This window comes from Macaca fascicularis, chromosome 1, assembly GCF_037993035.2.
Source record: "Macaca fascicularis isolate 582-1 chromosome 1, T2T-MFA8v1.1".
NCBI lineage: Eukaryota > Metazoa > Chordata > Mammalia > Primates > Cercopithecidae > Macaca > Macaca fascicularis.
The window spans coordinates 201,638,896-201,655,266 of record NC_088375.1 but is presented as its reverse complement, the minus strand read 5'-3'; the positions used below and the strand labels follow the sequence as shown (position 1 = coordinate 201,655,266).

The following is a 16,371-nucleotide window of genomic DNA, read 5'->3' as shown; positions in this document are numbered from 1 at the left end:
AGTCAGTGCTTCAAATGAAGCCGGCCTCTGAGTTGTGAATAAGTAGTTATCTTAAATAGGCAACTTAAAAAAAAAAAACAGAAAACATACTCAAAAAGGGTTTTAAGTGGTGACTCATAGTTTAAACCATGCCCTAAAAACATTTAAAGCAAATCTATGTGTTCAGACTCCCATCTTGAGGGGTAGTTTAGTTTTGGGTTCCATGAAACAAAGTGTTAAGTTCCCAAAGAGCCATTTCTGTCATCAGTCCCCATCAGAGTAGACTGCATAACACAGTCAGTTCTCACCCTGCTTTCCCACAGGGCTGGGGACTGTGGGAAGGTGGGGAGGGTGGGCAGGCTCAGAGGGAGACCTCACTCCAGAACAGCCTCTTGAGGGGTACACAAAAGCCTCTCTCTACAACCACTTTTGTGAGATTCCTCCTGACCACAGAAAATCATCATCATCATCATCATCATCATCATCTTTCAGGAGCAAAATGGTACAAAACAAAGGGAATAAAAGAGAAATTATCAATTATGAAGACTTCTCATTCTCATTTCCCTACTCTTACCTCCAGTATGTGTCTTTTCAGAAGAGAATCTTTCTATGGCTGGAACTAAATCTGTCTGGAGATTAAATATTGAACAGCTGGGAGAAGTTTAATATAAATTTAGATTGACTCAAGAAAAGGGAAAAACTCTTGGTAAATACCGTGCTAATGATGAGCAGCATTACAGGAACTGGAGCCACCAACCTAAACCCTAGGTTTTATAAACTTTATTTTGGCTTGCTGATCCATGCTGGATGGAAGTGAGGAGGTGGGGGAACTTTGGTAAATGGTTACTGAACGCCTGCTTGAGGTCCACAGCCTAAGGGAGGACAGAGACTTAGGGGAAGAGTCTAAGGCAGTCAGGTCATCCCCTTTACACATTCACAACAGAGAAAAGTAGACAAAAAACACCTAGAAGCACACCAGTAGGGGTTCCTAATTCTGAGACAATAATCGTGTTCTGTGTTTTTCCTTATATAAGAAAACGTAGGGAGAGGGCAGCCAATGTAAGAGCATGCAAGGCCAGACATAAGAAGAGTTCAATTGTGTAAGATTGTCCATCTACTTACTCCTCTTAACACGCCCTCTCCCCCTGAAAGATCAGAACCAAGGTATCCAAAGTATCTGAGACAGGAAATGAGTAACACAGGAAAAAGGATGTGGTCTGAAAAAGAGTGGATTCTGGGGCTGAGCCAGAGCAAGTAACAGCCACAGGGTCATAGCTGAGGGAAGGGCTTGGTGGCAGGAAGAGAAATCTCAGGGTCAGTCAGCTTAGACTAGAAAGTCCATGACAGAGGAGATATGTCTGGGGAAGCAGCAGAGCACCTTCCTAAGAGGCACTTCTTCCCTGAAGGAGGCAGAGAATGCAGAAACAATGGCTGATGAGACCCACAGCCAGGAGAATGATGACTGTGACAGAAGGAAAGGGGCTGGAGGTCCCTCTTTACTCAGAGGGAAGAGTAAATAATATATATGGAGTGAGCTTGACAAAGGTAAATTAAAAATTAACCCAGGACCTGGGAGAGAGTGGAAAGGGCCAGGAGGTGGGGACATGACGAAACACCAACATTCATTAAGCACCTATGTGCCACATGTCAGTAAAGAACAGTTTGGGGGAAATAAGAAGGGGGTGAAAACAGGAGAGAAAACATAGTTGGACAACTGAGAAACTGACTCAAGTACAACAGAAAAGTGGACTAAGAAACTACCCCCTTTCTCAAGATTAAGGCTGGAGGAAAAAGATGTCTGTTCTTCCCTGTGTGCATGGACGAGCCTGGAAACAGATCTTGGGTGGGCTGAGAGGCAGAGCTCATGTGATGAAGAGTGCCTGGAAAGAGCAGGTGCCAAAAGAGCACCACTCCCCATCTGCCCGACCTTCTGCGAAACAAGCCCGCCCTTGTGAGTGAGCCAAGCCAGAGGCCCCAGTTCCCGCCTTGCAGGGGCTGGAACTTGGGTGCAGAAATCACCAGTGAAAAGCAGTTTCTCAGCTGGTTAGAAAGTGTGAGTACTCCCAAATGTAAATCCAGATGTTGGGAGCTATTTGTTAAAATCACTTTGATATTCCCCAGTGCCTAGGGCAGTACTTTACCTTAAATGGGAGCCAAATAAAAGTATGTTAAGTCTAACTGAATGAAACCAGAACTACTTAGCCGTGCTGGTATCTTCAGGTTCAAGACAGCCTCTTGCCCCGATAACCAACACAGTCAGGTACTTTATTTCTGTTCTAAAGTCAAAACGATGCGAAGCCCTACATCCCTTGTGACCTAAACCTAAACCCTCATCATTAGGGTCTGCCACAGGTCTGTTGCCCTGTACCAGAATAATAGATGGGCGGATGGGGGAGGTGGGAAGAAATACAAGATCAAGAAGGAATTTCCTTGCCTCATTAGCCTGTAATGTTCATGCTGACCTAGAAATCCTGGCAGTTCCAACATTTGGGTTGACTCAGGCGGGGAAGAAAAATCCCAGGTGAATGATAATTGGATTACCCAGTTATGCTCCAGAGCCAAATGGCTGGAAAAGGCTAGGTCAGTAGGCTCTGGTACAAAGTGACATTATTTTTTAAACCAAAAATGGAGATACTCGGGCTAATAGACAATGGGATGGAATAGTTTAAATTGGGGCTGTCCTAGAAAAATCAGGGACATATGATGGATTTAGGTCGGTAGCTTATTTTGCAAGGGATCCTCTGGGCCCAATATGCTAATGGAGAGGGGATTAACGATCAAACATGAGAGATACCCAAGGGGAAGACTGTCATTGATTTGTAAGGCAAGAAAAAGATGAGAAGAGTGTGTTCCATACACAGCACATGAAGGTACACATCGCAGGTATGGAGTAGGAAGGAAAGGAAAGTTGATTAGAACCGAAACTATGTGGGTGAGATCAGTTCAGGTTATGGAAGACGGGGGGCGGTGGGCCGGTGGGGGTGCGCTGTAGCAGGGCACTGACTGGGGCCCAGGGCTTAGGAGTTCAGATGGTAGCTTCGCCACTGGTTTGCAACCTGACCTTGGGCCAATTATTTCCCTGTCTGTGGACTTCAGTTTAAATAGAGAATCTCACAAATCCCGATTTTAATGTAAAGAAGCAACAAATATAGTCTACCTTCATTTGGCAGAAGAAGGAGAGAAAACGCTCTTCTAAAAATGGAAGACAGACACAGAACAGCTTGTCCCTTTCTATCCAATTAAAAACCTCGTGAGACTGAACTAGATTAAAAACAAAACTCTCCAGCGAAGCCGCAGGCGCCTCCAAGATAGGGAGTCCACCACCAATAAAGTAATGCAGATGCCAGCAGTCTTGCCCCCAACGCACCGTCCGTCCCCGGGAAGTCGCAGCGGCGGGGAGGCCGGTCCTAGGTCGGGGCTGGGGTGGGGTGTGTGGGGCCTGGGGACGCGGAAGCTGCGGCGCGCCGAGGTGACACAGGGCTTCCAGGGGCGACGGGCCCGCAGGATCCCCAGGCAAGCGAGGCAGGGGAACAGGGCACCTCCCAGGCGCCAAGCGGGCGAGAGCCGCGACTGGCACGGCCTGGCAGCCGCGTAGGCCCGGTCCGCTAGGGGCACCGAGGGCGGTGCCCGACTTCCAGGGCGGCGAGCGCGGCCCCCGGCCTCCCTCCTGGCGAGAACCCCTCCCCCGCCCCGGCACTGACCTGTCCAGGGCCCGGCTGGGCCTGGCCGGGCGGGGCCTACGCAGCCCCTCGGCCGGGCGCCGACTCGCGCGGGGTCCCGGGCCCGGGCGGGCCGCCTTCTCTCCGCCGGGGGCCTCCGAGCCGGGGCCCGGGGCTGCCGCGGCGCATGCGACCGCACCGGCCTGGCCGGCGTCAACAAAGGGCGGCCGGGGCGCGAGGCCGGGACGGGGGCGCGAGGCCGGGGCGGGAGCGCGGGCGGCGGCCGGGGTTGCGCGCGCGCGCGCGGCGGGCGCTCGAGGGCTGCAGCCGCCGCGGAGACAATGCGGCGCGTCTGGGACCGCTCCCGCGGCCGCCTCTGCCGGGGGCGGGGCGAGGGCGCGGGGCGGGGCGGGCCGCGCGGCGGGGCGGGGCCGCGGGAGGGGCGGTGCGGACACGGGCCGCGCGCTTCCTTTGTGCGTCGAGCCCCGCCTCGCGCCCTCCGGAAGGCGGGTTAGGGACGCCCGGGGCTCAGCTTAGGGAGGCGGGCGCCACGCCACGAGGAGGCTGCCCTGGCCCCCTGCGCAAGTGCTCTTTGGCGGGGCGGCCCGCGACTCCCGCCTTGGACCGTTTACTCCCTGAGGGGCCTGGGGGGCTTTCAGAAGACTAATGACCGCCAGTCACCGAGAGCTCAGTTCGTGCCAAACCCAGCTCGCACTCTCCCCACTTATTGTTCACAACGACCCTACAAGTCATTCTCCTTCCTACTGGGAACCGAGGATCAGAAGTCATGGCCCAAGTGCCCCGGTCACACCTCTATGAGCGGCCTGCGGCTCGCGGCAGAGGCTGATTGAGGAAGTGGGTTCAGGCGGCCCGCCGCGCCTGACACACAGTTGGAGTTCTCTTCCCCAAGCGCACCGGGTGAACCTGCGCCGTCGTGGCGAAGCGTACTCATTCAGCTCGCGCGCGAGGGGCTGCTAGGGTACAGAGAGGTGCTGCATGACACAGTCCCCACCCTCGGGAGCGCGAGGCGCAGGAAGGTGCTGGACCCATGCCAGGGACTTCATTCTTGACTCCCCTCTATTCCCAACATGGCCCCATTTTCTTGCCTTCCTTAGTATTCATATTCGTTCCCTGCCTTTCTTCTCCCCCCACCCCTTTCAACTCTCAGGCCTCATCCCATCTTTGTTTACATTTATTTTACATTCCCCGAATATTTACTTAACTCCCTTTCTCCTCTATTTTTCAAAATTTCAACCCCCCTTTTCATTAATATTCATATTCCCTTCTCCTCTGCCTCTGCATTTCTTACACTTACATTTTGTTTTATAAACTAGGGTAACACAGGATTGTATCCTCAACTCCTGTTCCCTAACATGCGCACACTTTCCTGCCTCCCTCTCTTAAGTTCCACCAGTTCTTCCTGGAATGCTCTTTCCCCAACTTTGTATGTCCAGGTCCTACCTAGCCTTCAAGGTCCAGACTCAAGAACAGCAGTTGGCAAACTTTTTCTGCCAGGGACCAGAGAGTAAATATTTTAGACTTTGTAGGTCATACGGTCTGTCGCAACAACTCATCTCTGCTGTTGCCGCAGGAAAGCAACCACAGACAATATGTACATGAACGAGTGTGGTTGTGTTCCCATGGAACTTTATTTATGGGCACTAGAATTGGAATTTCAGATAATTTTCATGTATCATGAAATATAATTATTTTGATTTTTTTAAAAAAAATTTAAAATGTAGAAATCATTATTAGCTTGCGAGCCGTACGAACACTGGCAATGTGATGGTTTTGGCCATTGGGCTGTAGTTTGCCAACCTCTGCTCTAGAACGATGCCTCATCCTCCCTGAAATCTATCCTGATAATCTCTAGTTGGCAGTAACTTTTCCTGTTTTGTAGCTTTTAAATGACTTACCTCAAATCAGTCTATGGCATTTATCGCATTTTATTTTCTATTGTAATTTTTTTCCTGTGCATTTTTCATCGTTCCCAGTAGACCTTCAGCTCTTGACTGTGTTTCTCTATGTGCTACCTCCCTTCCCACAGTGCTTTGCACAGAGTAGGCATTCACACATACACAGAATGGGCCAGGCACAGTGGCTCACACCTGTAATCCCAGCACTTTGGGAGGCCGAGGTGGGCAGATCACCTGAGGTCAGGAGTTCGAGACCAGCCTGGCCAACATGGCGAAATCACGTCTCTACTAATAAAGTACAAAAATTAGCTGGGCATGGTAGTGTGTGCCTGAAATCCCAGCCGCTCGGGAGGCTGAGGCAGGAGAATCACTTGAACCCGGGAGGCAGAGGTTGCAGTGAGCCAAGATCATGCCACTGCACTCCAGCCTGGGCGACAGAGTAAGAATGCATCTTAAAAAATAAAAAAGACATACACAGAATGGATATTTAAGTCTTGGGTGGTTGACAGTTGTTTCCACTGTGTAAAGCTTACTTCTGTCATGAGATAGGACCTCAAGAGGAGGATGCTTGTTTGTATATCACCATGATTAGATTTCAGAAAGAAAATTTTGAGAGCTTTATGGAGAAGAAAGGCAAATGTGAGTTCATTTAGGGGTTTCTGGATTACAAACACTTGAGCAAAAAATGTTGATTACCACTGTTCTGGAGATGGCATGAATCCTCAGTGGGGTCTCGTATGATACTTCTATTAACAAATTGGTGGCCGGGCGCGGTGGCTCAAGCCTGTAATCCCAGCACTTTGGGAGGCCAAGACGGGTGGATCACGAGGTCAGGAGATCGAGACCATCCTGGCTAACACGGTGAAACCCCATCTCTACTAAAAAATACAAAAAACTAGCCGGGCGAGGTGGTGGGCGCCTGTAGTCTCAGCTACTCAGGAGGCTGAGGCAGGAGAATGGCGTAAACCCGGGAGGTGGAGCTTGCAGTGAGCTGAGATCCGGCCACTGCACCCCAGCCTGGGCGACAGAGCAAGACTCCGTCTCAAAAAAACAAACAAACAAACAAACAAACAAAAAAACAAATTGGTAAAAGGCAAATAAAACACGCTATATAATTTACAGGTGGCAAAGTTAAGCAGAGGAGTTAGTATAACGAATAGCAGAATTCAGATAGAAAAGATTCGTGCCCCACCACTTGCTTTTTTCTATGCCTCACTGGTCTTACCTTTAAAATGAGGATAAAAGTTGCTACCTCAGAGGGTTATTGTCAGGATTAAATGAGGAAATATGTGTAAAGTCTAGCAGAGAGGGCTCAATAAATATTAACTAGTAACCATTACTGTTTTCTTGCTAGGCTAGAACTATGGGCTAAATTTACAAGATAACACTTAACAGATGTAAGCAATTATATTTTGGTTCAACTATAAATTATACAAGTTCTAGACTAGGGAGAGCTGGCATGACAGCAGTTCCAGGTAAGATGAAACCTCAGAAACAAAAATGAAACCCAGCTCTCTGGAATTCAGGTGACAGTGCTCTGTGAACAACAGTGTCATTCCTATAGCGTCGGAGAGTTCACGGGGGCCATTTGTGCACCATCCTGATGAAGGAAGGTGAGGGAGTGACTACTGTAGGAGTCAGAGTCATGGTGCTGCCCTTTCACAGCCGCAGGACCTGGAGCCCCTTGGCTTTTGTTTCTGCCTCTGAATGATGGGGACAGTTCTACTTATGTCCTAGGGCTGTTGTGAGTGAGTAAACGACTTGGAACAGTACTCAGCATATAGTAGGTGTTCAACAAATTGTAGTTCCTCCCTTCCATAAAACATGGATCTAGGGAACAGCCCTGCCCCTGAAACAGGCTTCTAAAGACTAGTAGCTGTTTATATTTGGAATTAATGTGCTTAATTTTGGGGACCAAATATTAGGAAAATTAATGAAAAGGTAGAATGTAGATAGACAAGCCTGACCAGAATGGTGAGAATGGAGGTCTTGACCTGTCATAAGTAAAAAATGAAAAAAAGTCTCAGATATTTAGCCTGGAGATTTTCTCTTTTTTAATGGGGGGAGAGGCAAGAGACAGTCCGACAACTGTCTACAAACACTGTATAAGATGGACTCTTACAATTCACAAGACAGAATCATGACCAATGCTGGCAAATTCCAAGAGAGCAGGTTTGACTTCACTTGAAAAGCAGCTTTCTGATAATTAGAGCAAATCTACAGTGGAATGGACTGCTGTTCAAAACCCCTTCTCATCTGCAAGTGTGCAGAGAGAGAAGAGATGACCTCCTTCCCATCCTTTAATTTTCCTGCTGTTCTTTCTCCATATTCTTTTCCTTGATCCTGCTTCTGTTCCTTGTAGAACCTTTGTACCCTTTTTGCCCTGCCTTGTGCTAAGGTATTTTTTTCTTATTTCTCCATCAACTTCCAAACTCTTTTTCTCTTGGCTGTCCCCCACCCCGCCTCAGCAAACACAGCACAATGACTGGAACTGCCTCCCTGAGTTGCAGGTGGTCCATGGCTCAGAATGTCACTGAGATCTGGGCCAACAGTGCTGTGCAAACTGGCAGAGAGGGGAAGGGAAGCAAGCAGATCTTTGCAGAAGGCGGAGGTACTGCCGTGCCTCTCCCATCCAGATGAAGGAACCCAGCAGAGTCTCCTGAACCTCAGGAAGGGAGAAGTCCACTTGTAACTGAGCCCACACAGACAGATGGGGATCCCAAAGCTGAGCACAGTTTCCTCAGAGATGCTTCCTGTGAGCTGAACTCATTTGAGTCCCCTTCTGCCTCTCCCTGGCATTTCCCTTATTTTTGAGATGTGGTAGCTGTTTTGCCATATTTCCAATATCAAGAACCCCCTTTCATACCAAAGGAAGCAGAGAACTGTGACAACTGGCCACCTGCCTCCACTCTCCACTTGGCATATGTCTATGTGGATACATCTGACACCAGTGACATGCAGGCAGGCCCCAGTGTCTGGCTCTAGAACTTTCACCTCTTCTTTCTCCACCCTCTTGCTCTAATATCTTCGGTGTCTCCCTTACTTTATTTCTGGTTCATCTTCTCACATCCCTCCTCTGTTTCCAACCCCCCAGCTTCCCTGCTTGTAATAGTTTGCCTTCCCATTGCAGATGCTCAAGTGAAATATGCCAGGGCATTGCAAGAAAGGCCAACTTTATCCCCTCCCCCAGAGCCCCACTGTGCTTCATACCGTGAGCTGGGGACGACTGGATGTTAGGGCTCTTGGGTACAGGCAGGCCACCAGGCATGGCAGTGACAATAGCCTGCTGATGTGGTGATGGGCCAGACCGAGTCTCAGGCACACTCTTCTCCCCTGGTGCCGCTTCTTTCCAGTCATCAGGAACACACTGCTGGGGCTGTCAAAGGACAGGACAGAGAGAGGGGCCTCTCAGAAATAGCCTTTGCGTTCTTGAATACTTCCCTGCTTTCCGTGGAGCTTGGGAAGCAGGCAAGGACCTTAAGATTCAGTCATCCTCAAACTGGGGAAAGCCCTCTCTTCCTTCTTGGAATCCCCAAAGATGATTTCACCCGTCAGCCTACCCAGAAGCACTTCTTGAAGGGGCTGTGGGGTCGTCCAAGCTGTGGCCGCCCCATGTGCTCCCTGGACCTTGGGGCTGGCTTACTCACCACTGGTGAAGCAGGCTGCAGTTGTAAGATGACGGCTGAAGTGTGCTGGAACCTGCGTTGAGGGGTGTGGGGCACGCCCTCGGGATGTCCATTCTGAGGCCCAGCATCAGGCGTGGGAGGGTGACACTGCTGACTGCCGCCAGGCTTGTGCAGGTTGGCAGTGGGACACTGGAGCGGCAGGGCGGGTGTAACCGGGCCTAGTGGCATGGCATGGGCCTCTGAGCTGGGCTGGAGGGCCACGCTTGGAGAGATGGAGGCGAGCTGAGGGTGGGGCTGAGCTTGGAGCCCAGGCCGTGATGGCTGGGGCGGTGGCTGCTGCTGTTGTGGCTGTGGCTGCTGCTGGATCACAAATGGGGGCTGCAGGTGCTTTGAGGATGGCTGTGGGAGGAGCTGGTGTGGCTGCAGCTGAGCATAAGCTGAAGAGGGAAAGGCCAGGTTAGAGAGCATGGCTTGACCTTCTTTTCTGCTGTCTTCCAACTCTGCCCCTCCCACATCCAAATAAAAATGGCTTCCCAAATTCAATGTCTCTTGTTTTCATCCCTTTCATTTTTCACCCTGAGCCTGGCCTGCTCATTGCCATGGCCTAACACATTCACTCTATTCCTGCTTTCCTCCTTTGCTGGAGGAACACTGGGCTCTTTAAGCTGTCCCCCACCCCCAACGCTTAACTCCTCACAACTCAAAACTCACCTCCTCTGTGAGGCCCTCTTTGGCCATTCTGGCAGTTCAGAGAAACACTGGATTCTAAGTGTGGCATGCTGTCTCTCTCCTCCGCACCCTTCATCTGCTGTTCTCTGTACCTGCAACAGCTACAGCCTCTCCACCACCCAACGCAGCTCTGCATGGCTAGTCCTCATCCAGCCTCTGGCTCTGCTCAGACGAGGCCTTCTCCAGGAAGAGCCAGTAGACAATGGTAGTTATTGGATCCTGGCATCAGGCAGACCAGGGCTGGGTTACTGGTTCCCTCTGTTATATACCAAGGGACCTGGGACTAACTACTCTCTGGGCCTCACGTTCCCAATCTAAAAATTAAAAATATAATTTCTGTACAGAAGTTGTTAAAAGGATGAAATGAGAAGAAAATGACAGAAAAATGGCTTAATGTGCACAGCACAGTGCCTGGCATGTAGTCATATTCAATCATTTCTAGTCATAACTATTATATCAGTCTGGTTTAGGTTCTCAAAGTATCCAGGGTCTACCTCTATCATAATAATGCTTATTAAGGTGGGTTGTAATTGTTTCTTATCTATCTTCCAGATCATGACCTCCTTGTGGTCAGAAACTTCGTGTATCTCTCTCCAGAATCTAACACAGTGCCTGACAGGAATTTATTTTATGCCATGTGTTGCTATACTAGCTTTCCCTCTTCCATTTTAAGCTGGCTGACTCTTTGAGGTGAGAATTCTTATATTTTTTAGTAATCCCTTCAGTGTCTAGCTCATGCCTTGTTTAGAGTAGGGATTCATGAAATTCAGCTCAGAGATTGTCTTTACACAGATCACCCTCTGGCTAGTGCCAGGCCAGCCTAGGACGAAGCAGCTCAGCTGAATCTGTCCTGTTTAAAAACTGCCCTCTACAGAGACTTCCCCGGCTGGAGAGCTAGCCAAATGCATGGCAGGCCACAGCTGGAGGCCAGCAAATGGACTTTTACAATGAAAGCCTCAAGCCAGTAAGGATAAAGGTGAATTCTGGGTCCTGAGCTCACATTTTAAAAGGATCCTGTGATGCAACGGATGCAAAGTAAGCAGGTTTCAAACTGAGTTAGGGGAGGTGTCTTCCTTCTTGAATTTTTCTATTCACATGCAAGTTTTGAATGGTCTCATCCCAGCCCGACATGGAATTCCAAGCAGAATTCCAATAGGATTTGAAAGGACAGAAATAAGACATGTTACAAAGCAAAAGCAAAATGGGTCTTGGTGACTGTCTAGTCAGAGAGAGACGGACTATGGATGGCCCATAGGGGTTTAGTATGGAGGATACTGAATGACGGGTTTGGGAAACTTGGACACCAGTGTGATGTTGAGGGAAGTGTGTTTGGTTTGGGTTGATGGCAGAACCTTTGTGGAAATGCCAGCAGGCATTTGGTAATTATAAACTGTCCCTGACCCCAATCTAAGCCGTGTCTCCTTATCTCACATTGAATGGGTCAGAATTTAACAATCAGGCACTTTTGAGAAGGCTGTTGATAAGGCACCTGGGAGACACTGAAGAGGCCACACAGGACTTTGTTAGGCGCCCACAGCCAGAACGATCTGCAAATGATGGACATCATCACTGCAAACGCAACCAAAACTTTTTCTCCCTTAATGCAAAATCATGGATGCCTGCCCCTGGAATGTGGAATCATTCTTAGGGGCTGCCCATGTGAGGTGGGAGCTGGAGATGGTCCAGGTCAGGGAGGCTGAGAGGATCAATGGCATGCCCCAGTACTTGCTGGCTGTGTGGCCTGAGACAAGGTACTCTTCTTTCTCAGGGCTTCAGAGTTTAACCTGTGAAAGAGGAGGTCTGGGCTAGGTGATCACATAAATCTCTTCCACATCTAGAATTTGATTGAGTGGCTATAGCAGGAAAGTAGTTTACAATTCAGGGTTAGTAAGGAGGAAAAAGGGTTACAGAGGAAAAGATTCTATATCTATACAGCATAAACACACATTTGTTTTCCCAAAAGACCAGGAAAGGGGACTGCTGTCCTGGCTTCTATTCCTGTGCTTCCTCTCCTATCCCATTCTCTCCCCACCCTGTGCTGCTCATGGAAAACTGAAAGCAATTGTTTTAGGATAAACTAGGCTACTATACACCAAGGGTGGAAATCAAGCTCATAAGGCTTGAATCAATTCATATAGATCAGAGACCCCAAGGTATTTGGGGTATATATTAATACATCCTTAACTTTTTGAGATTAATAAAAACAAAGATCATGATTTAACTCCAGCATTATCCTGGATCAAAAAAAAATCCTTTTGTTTAGAGTATTGCAGTAAAGGGTCTTCCTGATTCCAGTTTCTTCTCTCTGTAATCCAGCTTAGAGAGTGCAAACTAATCTTCCTAGTGCACAGATCTGATCTCTCACTAAAAACTGCCAGGGACTCTCCTTTGTCTACAGTTGTCTAAAGCCCCTGGCAAGAATTCAGGATCTCTACAACATAAACCACCCTTGTAATTTTTATTATTTATTTGACCCAAGCAATCTTTACTATTCACTGTACCCTGTACAGAGTATATGCCTTTTCTCATACTGTCTAGAGTGCCACATATCAAATTCTAGTCACCATTCTCTGGCCTTTACAGCTGACAGGACTTTCCCCTTTCTCTGAGATGACATTCAGGCTGCTTTGCTTTGCACTGCCCTCAGAGAAGCAGTGTGCCCAGAAGTCAAGTATGAGCTCTTGAGCCAAAATGCTTGGATTTGAATTCCAACTCTGCTGCTTACCAGCTGTGTGACATGGGGTGAGTGAGTTACTTGACCTCTCTGTACCTCTGTATCATCATCTTTATTTATTTATTTATTTATTTATTTATTTATTTATTTATTTATTTTTGAGACGGAGTCTCGCTCTGTTGCCCAGGCTGGAGTGCAGTGGCTGGATCTCAGCTCATTGCAAGCTCTACCTCCCGGGTTTACGCCATTCTGCTGCCTCAGCCTCCCGAGTAGCTGGGACTATAGGCACCTGCCACCTCGCCCGGCTAGTTTTTTGTATTTTTTAGTAGAGACGGGGTTTCACCGTGTTAGCCAGGACGGTCTCCATCTCCTGACCTCATGATCCGCCCGTCTCGGCCTCCCAAAGTGCTGGGATTACAGGCTTGAGCCACCACGCCCAGCCATCATCATCTTTAAAATAGAGGTAAGGGTTATACCTATCTCAGAGTTATTTCAGTAAGTGACTTATCTCTTTTGGTAGGCAGAATTTATGTGAGTCATTTGTTTCCTCCAAAATATCCTGAATTTAGTAGATGCTCAATCAATACTGCTGAATGAATGAATGAATGACAGACAACATGGTGGGACTTGTTTATCCTACAAAACTTGTTCTCAAGGCTTCAAGTATTCAAGAAACAGCTCAGTGTCCCAGAAATGCTGGGACTCTTGCCTCAAAGTATATGGGAGCTGCAAGCATACCAGCTACAGTTGCAGGACTACTTATGCACTCATTTTCCTAGAAGTCTACTATAATTGATTAGAGTTTGATGTTACCTGGCCTACAGGCAAGGAGAGTATGCCTGTGGGAGAGGAATGGCAGATCTTTTTACTAGCCACTACTCTTAAGGGAAGATATACTTTCAACCATTCATTCACTCAACAAACAACTTATTAAGCACCCACCACACACCAAGTACTATGGTTGGTACTGGCTAAAACATGGTCCCTAGAAGAGATTACAGTTTAGTAAAAGAGACAGATGGTAGACAGATACTCTCAGCATAATTTGGTAAATATTATGATAGGCGATAAGCACAGAATATTGAGAACACGCAAAAGGGGATTCAGCTTTGGAAGGAGAGCAGAGAAGGTTTCCCAGAGCAAGTGTTTAACATGATTCAGAGTTAGGAAGATGACAAAAGGAACAGCATTCGGGAAGACTCAGAGGCATAAAATACTGTGGGGAATTCAGGGATCTCCAGGTCATCATGTATAGTTGAACCCCAAGGTGTCTAACAGAGAGGAGTCAGAAGAGGAGGCAGTTTTTGGCTGGGTCTAAGTTATGCTAGCACCTTCTAGGGGCAGCTCATCCCTAAAGATGTTTCATGTGATTAGGCTTCAGGAGGGAACTAAGGTTGGGGTTGGCTCTAGAGATCAGTGCTCCGCATACACAAGAATAGACAAGGAAGCTCCTTTTGGAAAACTCTAAAGCAATAGCCACACAAATTTTCCGTGATGCATTCCCTTGGCTTGGGGTCAGGAGGAGTTTGATAGGGGAAGTAGAGCTAAGGGAAGTTTCCCTGTAAGAAACTTATAAAACGGTGTTGGGTTGCCAGCTGCAGGGGCACTCTGTGATAGTCTGATTATGCTTGAACGTTTTCAGGCCTCTTCTACAGCCCTCTGGAAAAACTACCAAATACTGGCTGTGTACAGGATTCTTTGCTAAGCAGCTTGGAGCATTATAAAAGAAACTGTTATCTGCATCTCTGCCCCTAGCCTGCCCTTGGCAGAGGATAGCAGTATAGCATAAGTGGATAAAGGCCTGGGTTTTAGAGTCAGTCAGATCTGGGTTTAAATCTTGGCTCTGACACTGATAGGCTGTGCAATCTTAGATAAATTGCTCAACCTCTCTGTATCTTGACTTGCTGTTCTGTAAACGGTGATACATACCACATAGTTGTTAGTATAAAATGGAATATTTTGTTTAAACCACAAAGAGATTCACTGCCTTTGCTCAACACTTGGTACCTAGTAGATGCTCAGTAAATGGTAGCTATTCTTAAAATACTATCTGTTACTGTGTGTTGCTTTGAACTTCTCAAAGAATTTTTGTCATTTAAATCTCATTTATTTCTAACAAGAAGCCCATGAAGCAATTGAGAAGTGTTTTTATTTTACAAGCAAGAACTGAGAGTAGTTTCCAAGTGACTTGTACAATGCAGTAAGTGAAGGGAAACTTGACTTCATTTGACAGGTGAGGCATGGTGCCTTGCATATTACAAGATGCTGATGGCCAAGTGAATAACAAAAGTCAGTAAGGACGAGCGAGTACAGCAAGCCTAGGAGTATTAGTTGCAGGCATTTGGGAATTCTGGAGGCAATCTTGGAGACATGGACAACAAAAGGGGATTGTTATGCCAGAAGGCAGGGAGGGAAAGGGCCAAGTAAGTCACAAAGGGGTAGGAGTCGGAGAGAGAGACAACAGCATATTTGCTTGGCCATAACAGAGGGTCTGCATGAGGACACCAGGAGCAGTCAGAGAGGTGCAGTGGGCAGTGGGGGGAGGGTCTTGAAGGTCCCCCACGGAGTCAGATAGTCAGTCAGAAGTCATTAACATGATATTTAGTGAGCCCTTACTATAGACTAGGCATTCCAGCTGATCAAGGAGGACGTAAAGACACAGTGAACTTTTTTTTTCTTTTTTTTTTTTTTGAGATGGAGTTTCGCTCTTGATGTCCAGGCTGTAGTGCAATGGCACGATCTCGGCTCACTGCAACCTCTGCCTCCCAGGTTCAAGCAATTCTCCTGCCTCAGCCTCCCAAGTAGCTGGGATTACAGGCATGAGCCACCACACCCGGCTAATTTTTGTATTTTTAGTAGAAACGGGGTTTCACCATGTTGGCCAGGCTGGTCTCAAACTCCTGACCTCAAGCGATCCACCTGCCTCGGCCTCCCAAAGGGCTGGGATTACAGGCGTGAGCCACTGTGCCGGGCTACAGAGAAGGTTTTTAAACAAGAAGGAAATAACAGTCTCTGAGGGAGATAATTCTAGCAGTTGTGAGTAGGATGTCCTGGCGATCAGTTAAGCCTCATCCCGTCAGCAGGCCTTAAGTAAAGCAGGAAGCCAAAACAAGAGGAAATGTCATCAGAACCTGGTGACAAACTGGTGACAAGTTGGGTGGCGATGGAGCGTGGGAATGAGGGAGGGTTTTCTCTGTGCCAGTCACTTGTGCAGGCCATCTCAGTCATTTACAGCCTGTGGGAAATATAATCACCTCTGTTTTACAGATGAGGAAATGGAGGTTTACAGAGCTGAAGTAACTTGATCATAGTCATTAAACTAATAGGTGATGAAACTGGGGTCTGAAACCAGGTTAACTCCGAAGCCCACTGCTTTTCCCACTGTAACGCTCTGCCTCCCTGGTGGCTCTGACACCAACAGGCTGTGCAATCTTAGATAAATTGCTTAACCTCTCCGGATCTAGACGTGCTGTTCTGTAAACGGTGATACATACCACATAGTTGTTAGTATCAAACGGAATATTTTGTTTAAACCACAAAGAGGTTCACTGCCTTTGCTCAATGCCTAGTAGATGCTCAGTAAATGCTCAGTAGTATTTAAAAATACTACCAGTTATCTGAATGTGAAGTCAAAATAACTCTGTGAGTCTGGGGTGCAGGAGGACCTTGCAATTGTGGACAGTGCTCAGGATACGGTAGAGGGGCCCTTTCCAGAGAGGAAGATGCAGGGTTTTTGTTTTACAAATTCTCCAAATTTAAAAAAAAAAAAAAAACTTGTATGCAGGTGG

At 47.8% G+C, this 16,371-nt stretch overlaps 1 protein-coding gene across 27 annotated transcripts in view; it reads right to left on the bottom strand.

Annotated features, from left to right (window-relative positions):
• The window catches only part of PHC2 (polyhomeotic homolog 2), a 112,331-nt gene that overhangs the window by 22,523 nt on the left and 73,437 nt on the right, over positions 1–16,371 (bottom strand). For 20 of the 27 annotated variants that reach the window (XR_012422985.1, XR_012422982.1, XR_012422984.1 and 17 more), the window contains 2 exons: positions 9,202–9,617; positions 8,765–8,930 (listed from right to left, as the gene is read on the bottom strand). Coding sequence is in view for 20 of the 27 variants with exons in the window: in XM_005544054.5 (XP_005544111.3) it covers positions 8,765–8,930; positions 9,202–9,617 (582 nt within the window). In the remaining 7 variants the exon portion in view is untranslated. Of the gene's footprint in view, positions 1–3,680; positions 3,984–7,584; positions 8,214–8,764; positions 8,931–9,201; positions 9,618–9,891; positions 10,001–16,371 lie in introns of those variants that run through there. The other 7 variants (XM_074013068.1, XM_074013054.1, XM_074013064.1 and 4 more) reach the window with 3 other exon arrangements.